Here is a 26,105-nt window from a genome sequence, read left to right as displayed (position 1 = left end):
GTAACGTTAAGTAATTCTAACAGCAACACTGGAAAATTTTTAAGGGCAACAACTGTACACTAAACAAAGTTATATTTTCTTCTTACATTTGCCTTTTTTATTTGTTTTCCTTGTAAAGAAACTATTTTGATAATTTATCTTGTCTAGTGCATCTGGATTTAGGAATACACTATTAGTAGTTATGGCTTTGACTTCCAGTGTCAATTGCTGCTCTGTTCCTCTTAGTATTCTTTTTTGTGTAGAAGGCAGTTGGCAAAAACCCAGTTTCTGTACTTTTGTATTTAAAAATGATGTACTTTTGATGGGAATAGCAAATAGGCTTCAGTGACTGAACTTGTAAATCACACTGTTTACATACTGAATTAGAGTTTAACTAGGTAATGCTGCTTTTTAGTTTTTAAGCTTTTAAACTTTTGACCGTTATAGGATGTTCATCTCGAAACACAGCATAACCAGGTTAAATATCTCAGATTACAAGTTAGCTTTATCTTCCTCATCTCCACTCTATATTTTCTGACAAAGTATGAAAAGAGCACTCAGTAATGGGAATTTTGTAATCTAGAATCAAAATGAATCAAGCAGATGAGGAAAATCACTCAATAAGAGCAGTTTAATGTTCAAATAATCTGACTGCATTATCATTATTTACCCAAAGAGACAGTCTCCATATACCTTTTCAACAGTGTACTACACTTTGAAAATTAGTACAAAGGGCTTTGATAAAACTTCTGTACTTGAGATTTTTTAGTACCATTAGAAACTTAGGAGAGCACGTAAAACACACCATAGTAACTCCCAGAACACCAAGGATGAGTATTGTCATCCTTTACTTTCTGCACAGCGGTACTAAAGACAAACAAACTAATCTATAAAAAAAAGAAAAGGAGTACTTGTGGCATCTTAGAGACTAACAAATTTATTTGAGCATAAGCTTTCGTGAGCTACAGCTCACTTCATCGGATGCATGCAGTGGAAAATACAGTGGGGAGATTTATATACACAGAGAACATGAAACAATGGGTGTTACCATACACACTGTAACGAGAATGATTAGGTGAGGTGGGCTATTACCAGCAGGAGAGCGGGGGGGGAAAAACCTTTTGCAGTGATAATCAAGGTGGGCCATTTCCAGCAGTTGACAAGCATGTCTGAGGAACAGTGGGGGGTGGGGAAATAAACATGGGGATATAGTTTTACTGTGTGTAATGACCCATCCACTCCCAGTCTTTATTCAAGCCTAATTTAGACAGGCCCAACAAAGAAAATAACAGAACGCCACTAGCCATCACCTTTAGCCTCCAACTAAAACCTCTCCAGCGCATCATCAAGGATCTACAACCTATCCTGAAGGACGACCCATCACTCTCACAGATCTTGGGAGACAGGCCAGTCCTTGCTTGCAGACAGCCCCCCAACTTGAAGCAAATACTCACCAGCAACTACACACCACACAACAGAACCACTAATCCAGGAACCTATCCTTGCAACAAAGCCCGTTGCCAACTGTGTCCACATATCTATTCAGGGGACGCCCTCATAGGGCCTAATCACATCAGCCACACTGTCAGAGGCTCGTTCACCTGCACATCTACCAATGTGATATATGCCATCATGTGCCAGCAATGCCCCTCTGCCATGTACATTGGCCAAACTGGACAGTCTCTACGTAAAAGAATCAATGGACACAAATCAGACGTCAAGAATTATAACACTCAAAAACCAATCAGAGAACACTTCAATCTCTTTGGTCACTCGATTACAGACCTAAAAGTGGCAATTCTTCAACAAAAAAACTTCAAAAACAGACTCCAATGAGAGACTGCTGAATTGGAATTGAGTTGCAAACTGTATACAATTAACTTAGGCTTGAATAAAGACTGGAAGTGGATAGGTCATTACACAAAGTAAAACTATTTCCCCATGTTTATTTCCCCACCCCCCACTGTTCCTCAGACATGCTTGTCAACTGCTGGAAATGGCCCACCTTGATTATCACTACAAAAGGTTCCCACCCTCCCCACTCTCCTGCTGGTAATTGCGCACCTTACCTGATCGCTCTTGTTACAGTGTGTATGGTAACACCCATTGTTTCATGTTCTCTGTGTATATAAATCTCCCCACTGTATTTTCCACTGAATGCATTTGAGGAAGTGAGCTGTAGCTCACGAAAGCTTATGCTCAAATAAATTGGTTAGTCTCTAAGGTGCCACAAGTCCTCCTTTTCTTTTTGCAGATACAGACTAAAACGGCTGATCCTCGGAAACTAATCTATGGTACCTCAGCTCCTCCCACTCCCACAGAACAGGAGCATTGTCTCCCTCCCCCAAAACTATATCCACCCTCACCCAAAATTCAGTTGCACCCCTCCCATAAAGTAGTCCACAACTTGTCCTGCCCTTCTTCACAGCAGGCCAAAAGCTTCCTGTTCATCTTCCAGCTTCGGGGGTGCTGGAACAATTTTTATAGTGGGAGTGCTGAGAGCCATTGAATCAAGCTATGAACCCTGTATATCACAGAAACCATTTCAAGTCAAGAGGTGCAGTAGCACTCCCAGTGCCCCTAGTTCCAGCACCTCTGTTTGCCTGATAGGGTCACCAGCTCTTGCCTCCTTGTTGTTACTCTCACCCTTGCAATATAAATTGCCTTTTCTCTGTTTATGGTCGTCAGCTTGAGGAACAAGTTGGGAAAGGGGAGCAGGGAAGCAAGGCAAGACATGCTGAGAGTGCAGGCCCAGGCCGGAAAATGGTCCCCAGCATCGAAGATTCAGAACCAAAACTTCTGCCAAGAATTCCACTCTGCCATGTCTTCAAATAGCCAGAAAGCCTCCCTTCTCCCTGGGTCAGAGCTTTTCAAAATCCTTGGCAAATAGACAGGTCCTGGTGATGTACACATGTTATTATGTATGTATTTTTTAACTTAATTCTAACATTTAAGGTGCTACTAATTTCAAATTTTTAAAATAGGAGTACTTAAATTAAAAACAAAACAAAACGGACCTTCTCATGTAAAAAGGGAACTCTTATCATCTGAGCAATTTTTAGATTTAGATTGTAAACTCTTTGAAGTGCAGGCCTCATTTTTTTATAAAGCATATTTCTGCACTAGATGATTATTAATAAACATCATTATAATTTTTTTCTGTGTGTGTGTGTGTCTGTGTATCTGTGTGTTTATTCTCAGAACAGTTTTAGAATGAATTGTGTGTTTGGAAAATGTAGTGGGAGTTATATAAATAGAATAGGTAGAATTTATTTTCATTTTTTAATAATTTTGAGAGATAATATATGTTTATTTCTATTTTAAAAATATTTTTATTGATTTAAGTTTTGACAGTTGCAGGAAATTATGGGAGTGTTAGACAATTATGTAATGACGGTAGACACAGAGTCAAAAAGTTAAAGCTGTATAAACCGTTCAAACATAAAAATCAACATCACATGTCAAAATATATGAAGTAATTATCCCTGAATCAACATACCATACTTGATTTTACTATTTATTCACTAGTCCACTTGTAACAAGCCAATTCAAAAGTCTACATCACTGGATTTTGACTGTGATAAGTTCTCAAGCAGCTTTTCTCTTACTTTGCCTATCTGTAAATGTCTATTATTATTGATGGAAATATTTTTTTGTCCATTTGTGTGTGTACGGTGACATTGCTGATAAAAATGTAATCCTTCCAAGCCTACATATAAACCATCTCAGATACACAGAACCAGATCCTCAAAGGTATTTAGGTGCCTAACTCCAGGAGTCTGAAGCCATAGTTACTAAGAACTAGATTTTCAAAATGTGCATTTTAAGTAGGGAGTTTGAAGCAATGATGTGCAATATTTTAACCCCAAAGGAATAGAACTAGAAATAAGAAATAGGCAGTGACCACCTGCTTCTCCAAATTATTGCAGCCTGCTGTATCTGCTTGCCATATGATACAGGGAAAGGAGTTCTGGGTTTCCTGAGTCAATATATGAAGGAAGGTCCATTTCAACTCATCCAAATATATGTATTCTGCAGACTGATATGTATTCTGCAGTTTTTTACAACCCAAAAGTCCACTGAGTTAGTCAAACTTCTGGGTACATAAGGAATGCAGGGTTGGGGTCACAGAAATACACTCTAGAAGGTCATGTGCATGTGTGGCAATTACATATTAGTGAGTGATCTGTTACATGTTTCGGGGTTATGTTTGTGACAAAGAATGGACAGGTTAAGTTTTCTTCATGAAAAGTTTATCGTTTCTTCCAGTGGTAATTATGTATACAGAGATTTATGATTAAAATGTACTAGTACTTCCTCCCTTGACATCTTAATTGTTTTTAAAATTTCAGTGAAGACCTGTCAAATTCTTCACATGACATGGAATGTTCTCTGATGCTAATTATATTAAAAAGATGTAAAACTGTATCTCATTTGAGGGGCAAGGGTGTTTGTAAAATGATAGGTCAGAAATGACAGGGGCAATGGACTGCATTGTCTACAGATAGCCAACGTATCAACAACTGAGGAACAATTAATTCTTTACGGTTCAGCAAGTTACCGTAACTACTATAAGTACATCATGTCTGGCATCCAGGAATCTCAAGTTACTTTCACAATTTCCAATAAGTGTTATACTTTGAAAAAACAAACAAACAAAGCCACACTGGTTTAGTGAATGGTGGTTCGAGGAAGGAACAGAGAAGTTGGAATTCCAGAGGTGAAATCCTGGCTCCACTGACGTCAATGTCAGAACTACCATAGATTTCAGTGAGGTTAGGATTTAACCTTTGGATTTTATTCTTGAATCTGCAAACTGCTTAACCTCAGTTTATCTACCTGTAAAAATGGATATAGCACTATTTACTTATCTTATAGTTAATGTTTTGAAACACACTTTGTCATCCTTCTTAGATAACAGGTGCTAAGTACTATTATTGCCTTCAACTGAAGGACCATAGAGGCAAAAGGGCAACATGAGGCTAGTTGTCACACCACTGTTACAGTTGCTAAGCAATGAAAAAGGCTACAGTAAACATTTAAACCAATCTACTTCCTTCTAAAAAGTATTATTTTAGAAATGCAAGATTATTTAGTGACTGAATATGCAGCTGGAGGCCAAGAACTCCTGAGCTGAAAACCAAGTTCTGCCCCTGACACTGTATGACTTTGATCCAAGTCACTTAATTTCTCTGAGTTTCCATGTCCTTGTCTATAAAATGGAGATGGTAATGCTTACATCACAGTATGTAGATTCTTATAACTCATATGCTTGTGCAATATTTTTATGCTTGTACAATGTTTTGAAAACACTTTATACAAGTGCTAAGAGTTAATTTTTGTAGGCAACAATTTGATATTTCTTTTCTTTTTTTAACTCACTTATTGAAAAAATAAATTATTGCTCTTAAAAATGTTCTTCTTTAATATCTATAAATATTTTAAATCACTGTAAGAGAAGAAAGTAACCAGAACATCTTTTCATATAATGAAAACAATAACTGTTCCCAATGGATAAAGGAAGCAAAAGAGGGTTTTGTTTGATTTATCTGTATTAGGGCACTTCAGAACTCCACTTTTTATGATTTGAAAAAAAAAAAGATGTACACAACACTTCTAACGTCTTGTTATAATAGTTTATGTTTCCTATCCAACTTATTTAACTCAAATGCCTGGGCAATAGACACAATTACCACCTTATGGAATGCTACTTAAATTTAAATGTTCCCCTCTGAATGGAAACCCACTTCATCTTCTCTAAGTTTATTCCAGCTTCTCAGGAATTATTCCCTCTATAAGCTCCTAAAATTCTCTTCTTCTTCATTTAAAAATTTTAACTAATGATTATTCAGCAGTATCTTTTATTGTAACAAAGGAAATTCTCATACAGTGGACTCTGTTCACAAGAACTTGAACAAAGGAGCTGCATACTATGCCCGTATATAGCTTTAATCATTCACTCTTTCAGCTGTTATCAATTTAAAACCAATGAAACTCCCACACTGAGTCCATTTGAGCATTCAATTTTAATATTTTGGGCATCTGTAGTTATTCTGAATTGGCTGCAAAAGCAGAACTAACAAGTTAAGCTCTAACCATAAGTCTACATCAGGCTGGTAAACCATGCATCAAATACAGACAGTTAGTCAATACCGTAGAATGAAAAACCAACAAGCATTTTAAAGAAGAGCAATATATTCATAATATGTTTGGCAGTATGGTTTGCATTACACATCCTTGATATCTATGCATTAAACTTTCTATTCAAGATGGTGGTATCTGTGACAGCGTTCTATGCTGATATAAAATGATCCACCAAAAGGGGATGGCATGGACACTAACAAAACTGTAAGATATAAAATGATCACTACAGCTGCTATTAATTGCTCATTATGGTGAACAAGCCCCTTCAAGTTTGCAAGCTCACTGCCAGGAGCCTGACAGACATACTCTTCACATGCAGCTTGTGCAGTCCAAGTCTGAGCTATTTACTCTAAGCTGCAGAAACCTAGAAAATGGGAGACAATGCTGCTGTAAAATGAACATTTAAAACAAGATCACAGAATCATAGCTGCATTCAGAATGTTACTGCTTAATTATTTCTGGTGTGTATGTATGCAATATGGCCAAGTCCTCACAGAACTCTTAGCGTGTCTATTTCTTTGATGTTTTAATTAAAACACAAGCACAAGTGCACCATTGGAAAAAATATTAGTGCCATTGGAAAAATGGAACATCACTGTTCTAATTCTGGAAAAAAGAGTAGGTGGCCCGGTAGTACCATCCCTACAGGTTTTTGGGAAGACAAAGCTTTTAATGAGATGCAGTGCAGTGCATTCCAAAGTCAAATAAATGCTGATCTATCTCTGCTACAACTTAATTTGGACAGTTGGCTTGCTAACAATTTTTATCAGAGCCTAAGTTGAGAAACGTATCCTCTCTACACCCTCTTAAATGTTGAGGGTAAGATAGGGGTAAAGAGAGGCAGAGAGACTCAAATGAGTATCAAAACAGCAATTTTACAATTATTGGGTTGGGGGGGGGGCATTGAAAAAGGCAGTTTCTATATATTCAGTGTACGTGGCAGGCAGGGTGTCTTGTAGTGGAAGTTGTGTTGAAATTACAGGCCATCACTTAAGTGTGAGGGGATTCCTGGTCCTGCTTGCAGGCTCTGTAGGGAATTGTGTGATTTGGGTCTTGTGCAGTCAATCTGCAAAGAGCAAGCCTAGTGCAAGGTGTGGTGGATTGTGCCTCTCTGCCTTAAGGAGCACCCTGCTTTCATTCTCTGAGTTTTGGGTTCTTATGTGTTATCCTTCTGAATGCCAAGAAATAAAGTAGCATTATATCGCAGCCTTCCAGCATAATAAAATCATTATGGTCTAGTCTTACAAACACTAACGACTCACATAAGGAATGTAATTCATGTATGTAGGACTGGGGTCCATATCATTTTAATGGCATTAATTGTTTAAGGTTTCCATAAGAAATGATATACTTCTACACAGAAAGATATGTAGGCCCAGTTTTTCAAAAGTTATAGGGTGCCTAAAGATACAGAGAGAGGCCTAGAGGGGTTTTCAAAAATGTCTAGATGCCTATGTTCCATTGAGTCAGTCGCCTACGTGCTTTTGAAAATCCCATTAAATGCCCATCTGCATCTTCATGGACCTAAATATATTTCAAAATCTGGCCCTTAGTGCCCAGATAATTAGATGACACTGAAAGTAAGTGGGATAGTGCAAACCAAGAAAAATAACCTTGCACATTTCAGAGTCTGATGAACCTTATATTTAAAATACATGTGCAAATCACATTTCCATGTGAATCTGCCACTCTCCTTCATGTATTAGTTATGTTTCTTTAAAACAAAGTTTTGTTAAGGGTTAAGTGATAATAACATAATCTCCAGATTTTCTAATTTCTGTATTGATGGATCAAAGTACCCCAAGAGAAAAAACTACAATTTAATTTTGAAGCATATATATCCCAAGTTAGGCTACTGTTGAGAAATGTGTTGAGTCCTCTGGCCAAGAGTGCACACATCAGTGACAAACAGAGAAGAGGACTGCATTTAAGTGAATTTACCACCTTAAAATGTATTCACTCTTGCCTATAATTTACGTGTTAAATTTATTGGAGTTTTGGTTCCAGTGTGACACACAAAGTGAAAAATCAATACAGATTTGAGAGCTTTCTAGTGCCCCTGGCAAATATGAATGGCACTTGATGAAAAGTGAAGGTTTTCATAGCACCTACGGTGCCACTGCTTTGGTGTAATTATCACCACATGCTTTACAGATATTTATATCAATTCGTCACTAGCCCATAGAACAGCTTTTGTTATAAGTTTGGCACTGTGATGTCCTGCAAGGCAATAGATGTACTTTTATTGAAAGTATTAATTATTTTAAGGGATTTATAATTCTGACAGAAGTATTCCCCTCTGGAATTAAAGTTACTATGTATGTTCTCAGAGTTGGAGGAATTTCTTGTAAAAATTGGTCAACATTCTCCCCCCCCCAACCCCCAGAATAGGGGAAATAAACAGTTTTGCGATGTTTCTGAAGCCATTTAATTCACCTTTAGGGAAAAAATAGATACATTTTAAAACATGAAATTTGTAAACCCTTTATTTTTAATCTGGATAGTTGCAATTTGCTATTTAAAATATTGTAATATAAGCCTAAAAATTAACACTTAAAAGTGGTCTATGTGTAAGCACTGCAACTGCATTTTCATAACATTATAACAGATTAAGGGATAAACTCCACTGAAGACAATGAAGGAACCTTATCAAATGAGCATTTCACATAGACTTACTGTAGATTGGAATTAAGCCCTGCTAACGAATCCTGACTCATTTGCATGGCCAGAACCTAATCCTAATGAATCTTCTTGGAAGAAAACTAACATGTTTTCTGTACAGTTACATTAGTTTATTATTAAAACTCTGCTACGGAATGCAGATCCTGACTCACTATGGCAGAACATAATGCATCTGGGTTTTCCATATAAGAACATCCCAATTAGAACCAGGCTGTGTTAGTGAATCAGGAGTCTAATGCAACTATATCTGAAAACAAATGCATCTGGTTTTCCTACAGAGACACATTAGAGGATGGATTTGAGTTATCCTAATGAATCTGGATTTGTTAGTAGGGATCACATCTGATCCCTGTGTGACACCACAGGAGATTCATCAGCTACACTTTATTAAACTGCAAATAACCACCCTTAAATACAGAAATTAAAAGACTATAAATTACAACACAAGCTTCTACTCTGATACTGTAATAATTGAAACGAACTAAAATGATGCACTCAGATCCCACCCTCGACCCAAATTGTGCAGTAAAGTGGCATCCAAACCCCTTACATATTATAATGAGGTACAATAGTCAATTAGGGATAGATTCTGAAAGTTAGGCACACAACTGCACACATAAATGTGCATGAGACTAATTTATGTTTGCAAATACCTGATGTATATGTGGGGGAAGATTTTCAGAAGTGTCTAAGGGATCTAGAATCACAAGTCTCATTGACTTTCAGTGCAAGTTGTGCTCGTCAATCCTTTAGGCACTTTTAAAAATCTCTCCCAAAATAATCAAGAATTTATGTGCACATGTTTGTGTGTGCCTAACTGTGAAAATCTGACCCATAATATTTTAGAGAGTAAGGGTCAGATCCTGAGGTGATCCCACAGATTGCTCTGAGCACTGTGGAGGGCTGGGTGAAAGCAGCTTTCTGCCACCACCTTGATCTTGGGCAAAGGTGGTAGGTTTAACCCCTAAAGCTGTTGACTGCTAACTGACCGCTGCTGGCTCAGAATTGCTGGCACCCAAGGGGTGCCAAGGCATTGTGGCAAAGAACACATATCTAGCCAGTCTGCATATACAGTTGTAGTTTTTGCACATACTAATTGGTGAGTGTGCAAATTTTTCAAGCACAATTCCAGAAGATATTTGAATATATGGTCTTGCTTGACTACTAGTGGTCAGAATACCAGCAGTTACAAAATAACAGTACCTACACTTTGGAAAACAGCATTCCTGAGATCAGCTAACAAAAGGTAACAGTGTTTTTTCTCTATTATTATATATAAAATATATATATTTTAAAAAACTAGAACATCTAATACACACACACTATATCTATCTATCTATCTATCTATCTATCTATAAAATTTTATCTTACGAAGAACTAGATATATTGGTTAGACAATGAAAGTGTATAGCATGCTTCTTTACAATGTAGATGGTGTACAATTGTGTGAAGTGTGAGGGTGTCTAGAATATGCACACCAAAATAGCAACTGAAGAAGCCAAGCAATACAATTTAGCTACATGTTGTTTTAGTCAGAAAAGCTAAATTCTTACGAAACTGAATGAGTTCTCTGATACACAGCAGAAAAAAATATCTAACAAGAAATGCCTGCAAAATCCAAATAGTCCTATGCATTTAATTGGTGACAGGAATGAAAATATTGTGAAATAGGAACACTCATTAATGAACTTTCAGTTTTTACTCAGAAAAATAGATAAGAGAAAACACACCTTTAATAAGTCCCTTTTCTTGCAATGTTTTCAGCGAGGGTCTTCGGTTGATAAACTTCTTTAATCTGCTTTTGACTCGATTTCTGTCATTTGTATCAGAGGCACTGTAGTTCAGTCTGAAAACTGGAGAAAAAAGAAAAGAAAAGCTACATTTCTAGTAAAGCTACATTTTTAAAACTAGTAGTACTTCGTGCAAATTTTCTTGGAAAACAATGGCCATGTCCACCCTTGAGAAATCAGACAGTAGGTCAGCAGTATAGCTGGTTGGATAGTACAAAGAGTTTGATTAATATTTGTGTGAAAAAACATGATGCGTTCACTCAGTATTATTCATGGAGTCATATTATTTATTGTTCATAAATATTTGGATGGCCACCAGTTTACTTGTGAAATGTTCATGAATCCCAAGAGTTTCACATGGATGATTATTCAACTGAAAGTTCCAGTTGGAAGTGTGCTATATGTTATTAGCGGGATACTATTTTTATGAGAAGGGGTGGGTTGATCACAGCACTGGTGATGGTCTGAATCCCCTTGCCAAGTCAGATTAGGCATCCCATTATTGTTAATACAGTTGTAGAAAGCATGGCTTAATGGTAAGAAACATATGCAAGATGCATTAATTTATGGAAGAAAAAGTGTTCCAATTCTAACTACTACATTTTATTGTATTTAGGTATTTACTGCACTGAGAAACCTTTGGGCTAAGTTCTCTTATGGCTTATGCCAGCAAGATGTGAGTCCCACTTCCTGAGAGTCCACAGGAGCAACCCATGATGATGCAAGTCAGCTATAACTTCTTGTCTTCTGCGGTGTCCACAGAGAACTCTCACAGCCCCCTAAATGGGCAATACCGATGGCAAGAGGCATCCCCAGTACCCCAGAATATTCCCTACTTCAGCATTCAGCACGTCTCCATGTTTATATTGTTCCATCCTGTGTTTAAAGCAGTAAGTAGGGATTCTATGTAAGAAAATCTCTGTGAGGATTCCCCAGCCTCACACATCCTAGATCTGTGGGAGGCCAGAAATATCCATTTTTTGCCCCTCATGAGGCTTTTCCAGTTTCCCTGGCCCTGGCTCTGGCAGTCCCTAAGTCACTTGGAGGGCTGTGAACAAAAGGTTATATAGCAAGATGCTATACAATCTTTTCCAGTAAGATCTCCAGGGCTGGAGGGGGATGATATCTGTCTCCTGGCCCACTCAGTCTCCATCTCATTCCTTTTCATGGACCTTTGACTGCAGAGAGCACCTTCTCGCAGAATTGCTCACCGGAAAGGTAGCTGGTCCGCAATTCTTCATGGAGAAGAGGAGATCCACAAGTTTACAGTTCCCTCTCTGTGCTCCTCTAAGAGAGAAGATTCAGCCTTCCAGTGGCAGAGCTTCTATGGAGCATTCAGGGCCCCTCTCCTTTCATAACTTCTATGACAGCATGGTTATAGAAGTACAATCCTCCCCCCACATGAAATCTCCCCCCAAGATGCAGCTGTTCTCCCTAGAAGGATCTGAGAAAAACATTATAGAGGGAAATCATGATATAGATTGTGCTGGGTTTTGTAGCAAGCAGTTTCACATTAGTTATAAATAAAAACAGAACGCTAAAAGGTGCACAAGTATAAAACAGTGATGATAAAAAGGGTCCTCTTAAAGAACAGTACAAAATCCTGGAATAATGTGGTCTATATTACAAATCTGATTTTAACAGCCAACCTTATAAAACGGTTTACACTTTGCTGTTGTCAAGGGAGCAAAACTTGCCAAATTGTTCATTTTAAGTAAATATAACCATAACCAATTAAGGAAAGCAACATTTAAACACATGCCTGTGATAATCGGAGCATAGTTTGCTTCTGATTTCACTACTGATTTTAACTGAAGAGTGTTCAATTTTCCCACAGCACTAAAATGACCCCACACATACTTCCACAAACTAGTAATCACACAGGACAAATAAAACAACACTTTATTGGAAAATACACAGTTTGGTACAATAATCCATCATTTATAAAAAATAGACTTCACATTTTTAACGGTAGCATTCTTAGGGCGATGCATCATAGAATATAAAGATTAGTGTTCAATTGGTTGACTCTTTTGTTCACTTTATATTTTAGAACTTTTTGTTCAAATTAGGCAATCCTTGGCAAGGATAGGCTAAAATTCCAAGTCACTCAGCCTTGCTATAAAAAGAATAACAAATGGATGCTTCCAGTTCTGCATCTTAAGGGTACTTTGAAACAGTAACGTAAATTGTATTTAGCTTTCTGACTGTGGCTATGTGGCTTAAGTTCATTCTCTCCATAGTAGTTCATTTTTTCTTTCCTTGCTCCCAGGGTGCAGCCTCCCCATGTCAAATATGGCACAAGTAAAACCACTCAGTTACTTTATGCCTGCCACATTTCTCTGTCTGCAGAAATCCTTATAAATTATAATTCACACAACGCCTGCTTGCACTTCAGTATTACCTCTGACTAACACCAAATTTGTTAAGATGATTTAACAGATCCCAATGTGGTTCACATTGAAGAACAGTTTGATAGGGGATCTACAATTCAATTTGTGGGGTAAATAATCCTTATGCACAGAAAGATGTTTTATTCCAGCTCTGTAGTTTTATACCTAAAACAGCAACTATGGTGTTAAAACTACATCTAGAGGTAGAAATCATTATTGTCATAGACACTTTTTGTATATTCCATGTCAGATTATATATAGCATGGAGAAAAACAACAGCAAAGCCAATTTTGATGAGTTTCTTATATTATGCTGGTAAGTCACCAGACATGCAAGTCACCAGAGGGAAACCTCCCAGAAATTCAAGGGTTTGGGTAATATGATCCAGAATTGAGCACTGGCTAGAAATACTCTTGCTGGGATCTTGTTTAGAAATATATTTTTTCCTGCCAAACCACTGCTCTCGTGGTATCCCCATGTAATAATGGCTTTGTTTTATATTTGGAAATGCAAAGAGACCTAGATGTTGTTTCCAAATGAAAAAGTGTAGTTATACAACAGAAAGATTATAACAAACAGTTTTGTATAGTACTTTACTTTTTCAAATTTCAGACTACTGGTGTGACTAGCGAAGATCTTCCATTAATGGAAGTTGGCAAACTCAAACAAATTAACTACCAACTGTATGTAACAACTTGGCCATCTATCTGTCCATTAGTTAAAATGACTGTCTGCAGTCAGTTTGGAATCTTTGAGTCTTCTTCTTCTTGTTCTGCATCTGCCATCTGTAGAGGCTGCTCTGTTGATTGTTCTTTCTAAGAAACAAACTGTATATATGTCAACAGTTTCTGTTGAACTCCCCATGGTCGGTCTCACTTACATATGATCTGGGCGCTGAATTCTTTTTCTTTATGGCAGCTGGAGTTGTCCATCCTTTTTCTCCATCCAATATATGAACACGATCACCAGGTTCTAGACCTGGCAGTTCTCTAACTGACTGGCATCTGTTGTAAAAGTGTTCCTAAGCTCTTTTACCCTTTTTATCAATTTTAGCTACTCTCTCTATGTTTGGCCACTTTGGAGATAGGTTCTTTTCCAAAGCTGGAACAGAAGTTCTGAGTTGTCTTCCCAACAGGAGTTGTGCTGGACTACATCCAGTAGCTGCTGTCAGTGTTGATCTGTAACTCAGAAGAGTGATGAAAGGATCTTCCTGCTGTAAGATTTTCTTGGCTGTCTATATAGCTATCTCAGCCTCTCCATTCACTTATGGACTGCCAGTAATATGATCAAAATCATACTTCGTTAGGAATGACTTAAATTCTACTGCAGTGAATTGTGGTCCATTGTCCATCATTGGTTGTTCTGGAATACTGATGTCAGAAAAAGTGCACTTCAGTTTCTTGATAACACTGCAACACGTTAGGTATTTCAAATACACGATATTTCTGTATGACTGGAAAAATAGCCCATTACAACGAGGTAATGATGTCCTCTGAATTGGTATAAATTTGCAGCTAATCTCTTCCAAGGTCTGTCTGATAGAGGTGTTTGTATACTGTATTGTTCAGCATCATCTCTGAAGTTGATTTGTACTGGATCTCCTTTCAAAAATCCAATATAATCAAATCCTCGACAGAGTTCCTCCACCTTTCTCACTAAGCCCATCATGGCTACTGTGCTGCAGTTGAGAAGCTGTTGGTCTTTGATCCTTTGTTCACATGAACTCTGAATGAACTTTGAGCAGGGGGTTGGACTAGATGACCTCCTGAGGTCCCTTCCAACCCTGATATTCTATGATTCTGTGAATGCATAGCTTTGTCTTTCTAAGTTGTTTCTATGGTGAAGTGGCCCATGCAGTTCAAAATACCTGCAGAGCTAGTCAGAGCTGTGTCAGGTGACTTCAGCTATGGGATGGATTGAAGGTGATTGTAGGTGCCTCCTGAGATGACTGTGATGTCAGCTCTTGAGTTCATTTTAAAGTCAATAGTCTTTCTGTGAATATTCAATTTCAGTCACCAGGCAGGTTCTATGTCATCACAAGTGATAGACCCCAGAAACAATGGTTCTTGATTGTCTGTAATATGAGTCAACTGCCTGCCTGCTTAGGTGAGGCAAACAGCTGCAAAATGTCCATATTTCATGCATTCATTACACCGAGTGCCTCAGCCTGGACATGCATCTTATCTTGGGATGTTACTTTTTTCACACCTTGCGCATGTAGGCTAGAATTTGTCCCTCTTAGGCATTGTCTACACTATCACTGTAAGTTGATCTAAGTTACACTAGTTAAGTTACATATGTTATGTAACTTAAGTCTATGTAACTTACATCAACTTAAAGTGGCATCTACACTGTGCTATGTCATTATGTCAATGGGAGATGCTCGTTGAGGTGGAGTACTGAAGTTGACGGGAGAGCGCTCTCCCATCAACTTAGTGCGTCTTCACCAGACCCACTAAATTGATGCCACTTCATTAATAACTACGCCAATTTAGTGCAATAGTGAAGACAAGCCCTTAGCCTAGGAGTTCTCTCTCCTTGCCTCGGGATTTTATGGTAATGACTTTTAACACTCGAGTTTCTGTTTGTAGCTTCTCAGTTAGTTTCAGATTTTTCAAGTTGCTCCTCATTTTTGTTCTATTGTTTGACTAATTCTGATGTCTTTGCTATCTATATATATGGTTAAATCTCTCAACTACTGTGAAAGGTTTTTGCCTGTTAATTCAATAACCAGCCTGTCTGATTTCTCTTTTTGCATTCCGTAAGTCAGTTTTTAGCCAATGCTTGCAGCGCTTTTGTGAAATATGCAACATTTCCCACTCGTTCTCTGGTGACCGCTTGCTCTTTCATAAACCACATTTCTCTGGGGGTATAAAGTATGCATCAAACAGCCTTTTATAGTAATCTTTGTGACTGTCTTCAGGAAAGTCAAAAGATTTAAAGGTATGCTCTGCTTGCTTCCCCATAGCATATATTAAAGAAGATACCTGTATATCTCCACTTTCTTTGTGAAATTTATTTGCAATGTGAAATCTTGCAAAATATTGTTTCCAGTCTGTCCATTGTGAAGGTTTGTCAAAGCTGGAGTTCTCTGGGCTTTGAAGAGTGGCAAGTTGATGAGATCCTGCAACCTTTGTTGCTTTACTCCCTCTGTCTGCAAGCTTTGTTGCTGTTCCTTTTGTTTTCAACCTTAGTTGCTATATTCCTTCTGTTTCCAATCTTAGTTGCTATGTTCCTTCTGTTTCTATTCTTAGTTTACTCTTGATACCATATCATGATCTTGTGTACCAGATATGGACTAATCACAGAGCCTGCTTACACATCAGATATGTTCAGCATAAGATCCTTCCCTGCTCTTCCAGATCGGGCTGAAGCTCATTTAAATAAGGTCTTTTACGCACAGTGCCACCTAGTGGCTGAACAGTATAATACAGTTTACCATTCCATACACCTCCAACACTCATTTTAAATAGGTATTTCAGTTGGTACCATTATATTGGCTATTCTGACATATGATGGAACAAATTCTGGAGCATTGTTTAAAGTGCACTTCACATACATGCTTCAAAAACAACATGATCCAACCAGTAAAGACCCGTGTGAGTATTATTTCCCATCTCTCCCTGCACAGATTATTCCCACTGGAAACACAAATAGTTTTTGAGAGAGGAAAGGGGAATGAATGCTTGTCTGTGCTGGGCAAGGAAACCTTTACAGAATGTGTAGGTGAAAATTACAGAAGGCAAAATATCATCCTAAATTTTCCCTTGCCAAAAATGAGATCAGGACACTACATTCCAGCAGCAAAAGGATAAGGAGAGGTTGCACTTTCACGATAAAGAGATTGCATTATGGTACTTGTATGAGGTGAACTGAAAAATACTATTTCTTTTGTTTATCATTTTTATAGTGCAAATATTTGTAATAAAAATAATATAAAGTGAGCACTGTACACTTTGTATTCTGTGTTGTAATTTAAATCAATATATTTGAAAATGTAAAAAGCATCCAAAAGTAGTTAATACATTTCAATTGGTATTCTATTGTTTAAAGTGCGATTAAAACTGCGATGAATCATGATTAATTTTTTTAATCGCGATTAATTTTTTTAGTTAATCACGTGAATTAACTGTGATTAATTGACAACCCTAATCATAAACCTCTGTAACTGTGTAAGTCATCAAACAGGACATTAATTAATTAATACATTACATTAATTAATGTAAAATGATGGCTTCCTACGGAAGATGTTATGTCCTGTCCACCAAGGAGGTTCATTGAAAGCAAACGAGCCATTGTGAAATATCAAAAAACAAAGACTTTGTTAATTTCTCCCCCTCCACACCCATGAAGAGGAGACGTGCATGTGGACTCATGCCATCAGCTTGAACTCTGTCAGAAGGGAATAAAAATCCCTGACAAGAAGAAAATGGATCTCTGTGCTGCTTGGACTTTGAAAGGGCAAGATTTCTAAGCACAAGCAAGGGATTCACAGCTGCTTAGTCAAGGTTGGCCCTTAGGGACATAGAGAGCTTGCATATTACAGCAGCTTCAATCATCTTTTGAAACCTAAGACTATAACTTGTATGTGTGTATGTTTACCTGTTTAATCTTATAAATAACTTTCATTTCTTTTTCATAGTTAATAAATCTTTAATTTATTATAGGATTGGCTACAAGCATTGTCTTTGTGTAGGATCTAAGGTGCAGTGACTTGGGGTAAGTGACTAGTCCTTTGGAACTGGGAGTAACCTGAATATTGTTGTGATTTTTGATGTAAGGGACCATCTGTGACAAAGACAAGCTTTCCTGGGTGGCAAGATAGACTGGAAGTACACAAGGGCACAGACAACACATATAATAGGCTGGGGAAGACTCTGCCTCCCCAAACAGCCCCATGTGGCTCCACCCACACTCCTCCCCAAGGCCCCCTCCTGCTTACCGCTAGTTGGCTCAGCCCAGGCAGGGCTGCTTCTCTTTCGGGAAGCCTGCTGGGGTTGAGGCTGGACCTAGGGAAGCTGGGACTTGGGGTGGCTGGGGCTCCATGGTAAGGCTGTCACTTAAGGATCTTAAGTGCACTCTATACGTCTCTAGGGAAGCCTGGCAACAGGAGACAAGATTGTCATCACATCACAAATCACGGACCAGGCTACAGCATCGGCTTCCTATAAGGAGGCCAGCAATGATGTTCTTGCTCAAAGTTCACATACAGTTATGAAGGCCTTAAATTGCTTGTGGTGCTTCTCTGGTAAATGTTTAATAAAGCTGTTAAACTTATTGTAATTAATAAAGTCATACCCTGACATCAACACTGTTGATTAGCAATTCTGAATTGTAAAGTCACTGAGGAGTAATTCTTGTGATTGGATAGATGGCGTAATTTCTGATCTTTGTTGAAAGGGGTAGACTTTGTACGGTATTGTCTACCAGGCTTATTAATTGCTTCTACCACCAAGGAATTCTGTGACAGGTGTGAAAACAGAAATTCTGAGTATTTGGCTGGAACATAATATACAGGTGGAAGGTGCTTAACTGGAGTCTGCCAGATAGCCTTAGCAGGCTCAATGAAGCCTCATTCACAGAAAGGGCCACACACGCAGAAGCTGTACTATATAAAATGTCTAGGAGTTATGCTGAGAGGCCTGAATATCCTCCGAAGGAATTTGAAGAGCACCTGATATGTGCTTCATTAGCTCCTGAAACGATCTAAAATCATCTTCCCTTGAGGGTGCTAGAGGCATTACAGCGTCATCTGGAGATAATGAAGAAATGTTTGTATAGAGTGTTACCTCTTTGTCAGGTTGATGAGAGGGGAGTGATGGTTCAGGAAAATGACTCTCCTTAGGATCCCTAGAAGAGGCACTCAGGACCCTTACCAATGGCTGATTATATAGACCCCAGAGATCCCAAGAAGGCCACTGTGGGGGCACATAGAGCATAGGAGTAGGGATCGATCATTGGTCACAGTAACTGGATGGGAGTCAAGATTGTCTTTCCCCACCTGTCTTTCTCTCAGTATAAAGAGTAGTATCTTGTACTGCAGAAAGGGGATCCCTGAACAGAAAATATGAGAGTCAGAAGACTCATCCTCAACAACTTTCAGGGGAGGTGATAATTGTTCACCCTGAATAGTAGGAGGTCTTGATGAGAAATGCAGAGTTGGTGACCCGGAAGATCTCGGGATGGACAAGCGAATGGTACTGCTAAGTAATGAAGACTCCAGCTTGTCTGAAACAAAATGATCCCTAGAATGTCTAAACTCCCGCAGTACTGATGGTACATGAGCAGAAGTTGAATGTGATTCTGTAGAGACCATCATCGGTACCAAGATAGGAACCCATACGGAGTGTACCAGTGCTGTGGGTACTGAACGCTTTGAATGAGGATGTCCAGACTCAGATGTACCAATATAGGGAGAAAGTGGTAGCAGAGAAAGGCTCTACTAGATCCCCATTGCTGGAGTGTTTTCTCACAGCAGAATTTTCCAGCTGCCCATCCTGCACCCAGGAAAGAGTTTGGAAGCAGGAAAAATCTCTGGCAGGGAGAAGCAGTGGAGATTTCCCCACAGCTTCCCCCCGACAGAGCTTTTCACTGATACATGTAGTTACATGTTACAGCGTGGACACAGCTTTTTTTCATTAGTGTGTGCACATGCTCTATAAGCCGCTGTCAGTGGGTGTAGTACAGACATAGCCTAAGAGTGCTTGGAGGCCAATGTATGCAGGATTCTCTAAGCCGGTACTGGAGGCTGGTCTTTGGGCTTGCTCCTTCATCAACAATTTAAACTTTATTTCTCTATTTTTGAGATCTGCCTTTAAATGCAGATCTTACACTTGGACAGTATATGGGAGTCTCCCAGAAAACAGAGCCACCAAGAGTGGCCATCTGGTCTGTTTTGGTAGTTTACAGATTAGGCATCAGGTAAGTATGGTGGATCAGGCTTGAAATTTCAGGGGGGAAAGGTTTCCAAAACCTTTATCCAGAAACATGGTGCAGATGCAGTTAAATGAACCAGAAAAGACACAGATCCTTTCAGAATTAGGACCATGATTGCATGTGTGATTACTTTGTGTGAATGTGGTGAGAGAATATTAAATACAAACCCTGCAACCAGACAGTACATTTCCAGCAGTCTAATTTTTGAGGAGCAATGCTTTGGACAAGGCCTGTATGACCCAGAAAGGAACAGGTTTAACATTTTCTAAATTTCCCTGTATGGCTGAATGATTTTATTGACATGGTTTACCCCTATATCCCCACACTAGACAATATGATCCTACCTTCCTCCCAATGACTTTTATTTCACTCTCAATTTACAAAACATTTATACAAAATCCCAAGGGTTTACCTATGATTAATTCCTGCCAAATACAGTATATTTGAGTACTTTGAACCTGTGTTGAAAGCATTGGTTTTTGAAGAACTATCCATTAACGACTTTCTGGACTGTGACAATGGATATTGACAGTGCTTGTCAGACTAAAGCACTATTGATTGTTTCACATCATGTGTATAGCAAAACCAATTTCTTTCAAGTGCCTCTTCCTAACTGTAATACATTATAACGGTGCCTATCTGTTTATCAGAAGTCCCAAAATTATTGTATGTAATGCATTCAAAAAGAAAGGGTTCAGAAGGAATGAATGGCACCAGCGGGAGAAGTTAAGGCACTAAACAATGCAAATACTTTAGCATTGCTAGTTTCTCTTTCATTGAGATTTATTGCTGAAATTAAAACAATACAACAGTGTGCTTTCTTTAATAATCTTGAACATTTCCTGTAAGGTAAAGCTGATTTGTGCTATGAGAACAATACTTATACAGGTCAATATTTCACTAACTTCTTCCCAATACACTTACACAGGCCATTATTTCACTAATAAGAGCCACAAGCTTAGTCCTTCAAGGTACTGAGCACTTTGGTCCCAGTCCTGAGAAACAATTAAGCATGTGCTTAACTTTAAGAGTGTGAGTAGATCCATTGGCTTCACTGGGAATATTCATATGCTTCAAGCTAATCACTTGCTCAAGTGCTTTGCAGAATCAGGGCCAGCATGCTTAGCACCTTGCAGGACTGTGCTGAATGTAAGATACTAAATGTGAGCATAGAGAAAATGTCCCATAATTCCTTGGATACTGGAAATGTGAGTCTAACAGTGATACAGTACTGTATAATCAGGGCATAGATTTTCAGTTCATTGTGTTGGAATTTATAACACTTCGGCCAAGGCAACACTTTACCTGTTCCTTCCACAAGGAATATAAAATCTTTTGAGGGTCTCCTTAATTTATGTACTCACTACAGTAAGAGGTACAATCTCACCCTTCATGGTTGTATAGCACCCTTCATCTGATTATTTCAGCCTCCCACAATTCCTATGAAATAAGTAGTTATTATTATTATATCCTGTTTGAAAATAGGTAAATTAAGACATGGAGAAGATAAGTGGTCTGCTTTACAGGAACCCAGAAAGCCAGTGGCAGAGAAAAAGATAGAAAGCAGGAGTTCTGACCCCTAATCCCCTCCTCTTCCCTGAGACCTTAGAGTTGTGTTTTTTGTGAACAGGTTGCATGGATCTGAAAACTGTGCAGCAGCAGATGATAGCCAGAAGAGGCTAGAGGGATTTCTTGAAGATATTTCTACTGTGTAAGGGCATGATAGGCCTAAATGCGTGAACTTAAATTACATTCAATGTGTTTAAATTGTGTTTAAAACAGGTGTTTGAAACAACCAAGTAGATTTGTTATAGTAAATATTTATGCAACAAACTCAGAAATAAATAATAGGACAAAGAAAACAGTGATTATGCAGCACAGATAATTTTGCTGTAATATGACAGCCTTATAACTTAAGTGCCCCATACTGTCCTTATACTTCATGAAATCCATGTCATTAGCAGTAAAGATGCAATAAAATGACTATATAATTCATATTTCTGCATCAAACTCTTATGCTTCTAAAATTTTTGTGTTTGTCAAATCTGCTAAAATAAATGGAAATAAATTGAAGGTACGTATTAGTTTCGCTGTAAGTTTACATTATGAACTGAAGCTGCACTCATAGATTTTGCATTCGTTGTTTGTAGCTTTTATAGGGAGGAAAAATAATGCAGTATTTCAGAAAACTGATTGCATTTTGTTACTGTCACCATCTTAACAATGCCATTATGTTGTGTATACATTACATTTATTTTAAGTATACAAATCACAATGCCAGAAATCAGTGAATCTGTTTTATTCATATAGTGTGACTGGCTTATGTTAATGTAACGTGAAAAATGTGTCACTGGGGTGAAACCCGCTCCATTCACACAAAGCCAGAGTATTCAGGCTCCATGCAGGTGGAGCATGGAACAGTTGGGCAGGTGATTTTGGTTCCTCCATGCCAGTGCCAGGGTGCAGGACTCCTGCGCCGTCTGACTACAGCATCTATTATGGCTCATGGGCTCAAATAGAGGTCGCCTCCTCTTTGTGCCACTGGCAGAGAGTACGGGGGTCACCAGAGCTGCAGAAACATGGCTCTGTGGCAACTCCCTTGGTCTGTGCCGATTGCAGCCTTCTGAGATAGCTTTTTTCTGTCTCACGTATCGGGTGTGCAGGTGCTCCTATGTGGCCCCTCCAGCAGCAGAGCACCTGCACAGCCACCACAGCACCTGGCTTAAATTTTGTCTTTCACTCTTGATGAATAAGATAAAGTAATACCCTGAAAAGCATCTTTTTCAGCATATAACAGCAATGAGCATTCAAACCATATTTCTTCTGGTGAAGAATGCGCTTGTAATAAACTATCACAAAATTCAGAAACACAATGGAGTACATTTTTTTCCCTTCAGTGCGCTTCTCTATAGTGAAAGCAACAGAGCAGCATACGGTATACAATTCCCAGAAAAACAGAAACAAACATTCAACAATTTCACTGGAGTTGGATTTAGGAGACCAGGATTATATTATTGGTTCTGCCACTAGCCTGCTGGGTGGCCTCACCCAAGTCAATTTCAGTCTCTGTGCCTCCATTTTCCCATCCATAAATGCCTTTGTAAAGCACCTTAATATCTGCAGTGGAAAAGCCAAGTAGTATTTGACCAAAATATGTTTTTCAAAGTTCACCTGTAGCAAATTTTTTACAGTGAGGGTAATACCATTGGAGCAACATAGCAAGGCATCACTGGCAATTTTTAAATCAAGATTGGATTGTTTTTCTAAAAGATATGCTCTAGTTCATAGAAAAATTAATACAGGGAAAACCCATGGTCTGTGTTATACAGGAGGTGAGACTAGATGATCACAGTGGTCCCCTCTGCCCTCATAATCTATGAATATCTTAAACGTAGAATGTGAAAATGATTTGAATAAGGCTTTTTTGTATGTAGAATTCTCAAGAAGTAACAAGCAGGGACATGCTTCCCCAAAAAAGAGCAGAGAAGAGTGAACCAGGAACTGGCTAACATTATCACACGTTGAGAAGATAATTCACAACAAAAAAATGTATTGAAAGAATTTAGCATGTTTTTATTTTCTGGTTGTAGAATAGGTATGAGCAGATATTGATGCAGCCGTTGTATGAATTCACTTAATAAATACCTTTTCAAATTTTTGCTCTATTGATTGATTGTGAATATTTATAATTTAAATTAAATTGCTCAGTTGAATGGTCTGATGAGTTACATGGGTCCGTATTCAATGGCAATACACAAGTGGACTGCTGTAATCACACAGAGCCCCACTGACTTTAACGGGGATGTGCCTGGTCTGACAGATAAGGCAATTTCCTGCAATATCCTTGAAAAAAAACAACATATTGAATTAAGTTTAAGTATCTTTATATTAAACACAAAGTTTATGTGTTATTGTGGGATCGCATGTAACTTCTTGGGGGGGGAGGGAAAGGGGGTGACGGAGGGGACGGACCCAAGAGCCAAACAAACTTTGGCAAGTTATGAGTTTCACGTGACTATTTTAAACAATATGCCAGACAAGGAGGAATTTTGGAATGAACAAAAGTTAAGTGGGTTTTCTAGGGAATATCTGGGGGGGTGTGGAATGCAAATTCTCACCTCTGGACCCAACCTTTCAAAGCTATACACTGGGGAGATAACCATTGTCTGCTGATCGAATGTTACTTGAGGGCAAAAATCAAAGGCCCATGCTGTATAAAGTCGAGAATGAAGATTCTTGTCCTGAGCTAAGGCAGTGATGAACTTGTGACGACAGAAAAAACTCTGTGTGGGGGACTGAAGGACTGATCACCTATCAGGGTCCTTGTTGGAGTGGGGGTGGTCTAGGATAAGCTTATCAGCATGTATGCATTTTATTTTATTTGTTTAAAAATGTTTTTTCTAATGCTTTCATGTGAAGAATAAACGTGCACACTTAGAAAGAGGTTATAAATTGTCAATTACAACTGTTCATAGCCTCTGCGGAGAAAGCAAAGTACAAACACTGACCTTTCTAGGCAGTCTGGTTTACTGGGAAACTCACAGTGTAGGCAGGGAACTATGCAGCCTGGAGAAACCCAGCTCACCATGGAGAGAGATGTGCACCTCTTCACAATAGAGGTGATACACTGGGAGCTGAAAGCCTAAAGTGGGTGCCCTTGTTGGACCACGGAAGGGCAATATAGGTGCAGTAGCCCTGAATTGTGACACATGGATGCTGCAGTCTCTCCATGCATTTTCAATTTTAGGATATTATCTGTAATTTATTGTAAGATGTGTCATTAAAGATAAGTGGATCTCATGCTTTGGGGCACAAACTAACCACCTGCAGAGGCCAGGAAGGATTTGGTACTCCTTGTATCTATCTAGATCCCATTCATGACTTCAGTGGGATTACTCAGATACTTAAAGATACATGCAGTGTTGTTGCAACTGTGTTGGTCCCAGGGTATTAAAGAGAGAAGGTGGGTGAGGTAATTTCTTTTACTCAACCAACTTCTGTTGGTGAGAGAGACAAGCATTTGAGCTTACACAGAGTTCTTCTGGTCTGGAAGCTAGGCATGTGATTAAGTACCCTGCTGAACTGGGGCCATTCTGAAGGAATAATATCACATGAAAATCATTCTTCACTGATTTTTTGTCAATAGTGCTCCATTGCTCAAAGTGAACACAAAGGGGATGAATTAAATGCATTTAGAAATGTGATGGGATATCAATAGAATATCAATTCTTCACATTATTCACCCAGTTGTACCACCATGTGTATAACCTTATTTTTTTCTAGACCCAAAATGAGCTTATTAGCGCAAGCCATACAGTAAAGGACTGGATTTGACCTATAGTACATATAACATATGTTATAAGAACCAACAAGATGATAATGTTTCCTTCCAATGAATAGCTAAAGACACATGGTATTATTCACATTAAAATTTATTATTTGAATACTAAGGAATGTTAGCATACCAGGAAACAGCAAATGCCAAGATATGTGTGTTTGTATTTTAAATAAGAAGTCAGCAGCAGGGTTTGAATAAAAAGGCAAATGGAATTTCTTGTGAAGAAGACCCACACCCATTGTCTTGAAGGTAATCAAGGAATAGCCAATCAAAGAGCTGAGCTCCATTTTCTATACAAACATTTTTTATTATTAAATTTGTGTCTTTTCTATTTTATTAAGTTATCTCTACCACAAGTAAATCATTACTAAGTGTAATTGAACAAAGGTTTTTTTTAAAGAGAATAATTTCATATGCTAAAGAAGTAATTTTACTTCTTTCCTTAAACAAAAGCTCTTGTAATAGTTTCCTACATTTATTTTCACAGATTGCAGAGGTCCTAGACAGACTGATCTTTACCACGAGCTTCACTTTACTTTTCTGATCCAAGTTATATACATTTATTGATTAAAATACAATTGAATTTAGAAACATTCAAACACTTACAGCCTTTTTTTACAAGACAGTTCCTTAGGTAATTCTACATTACAAAATTATGTCAACCTAAGTTACATCGACTTACAGCCACCACAGTAATTAAATCATGTTTGCAGATCCACACGACACTCCTTGTGTCGGCAGTGCACGTCCTCATCAGGAGCGCTTGCACCAACCTAACTGTCAGTGTGGGGCAGCAACAGTTGATGTAAGCCATGCAGAGTCTACACTGACACTGCATTGACC

General features: G+C 38.4%; 1 protein-coding gene across 3 annotated transcripts in view; it reads right to left on the bottom strand.

The window, feature by feature from the left end:
• The window catches only part of ARHGAP15 (Rho GTPase activating protein 15), a 441,049-nt gene that overhangs the window by 168,437 nt on the left and 246,507 nt on the right, over nt 1–26,105 (bottom strand). For all 3 annotated transcript variants that reach the window (XM_007057477.4, XM_037912146.2, XM_037912147.2), the window contains exon 9: nt 10,536–10,658. In XM_007057477.4, coding sequence (XP_007057539.1) covers nt 10,536–10,658 — 123 coding nt within the window. The remainder of the gene's footprint in view (nt 1–10,535; nt 10,659–26,105) is intronic.

This window comes from Chelonia mydas, chromosome 11, assembly GCF_015237465.2.
Source record: "Chelonia mydas isolate rCheMyd1 chromosome 11, rCheMyd1.pri.v2, whole genome shotgun sequence".
NCBI classification, from domain to species: Eukaryota; Metazoa; Chordata; order Testudines; family Cheloniidae; genus Chelonia; species Chelonia mydas.
Note: the sequence above shows the minus strand (reverse complement) of the source record. Positions and strands in the feature narration are given on the sequence as shown.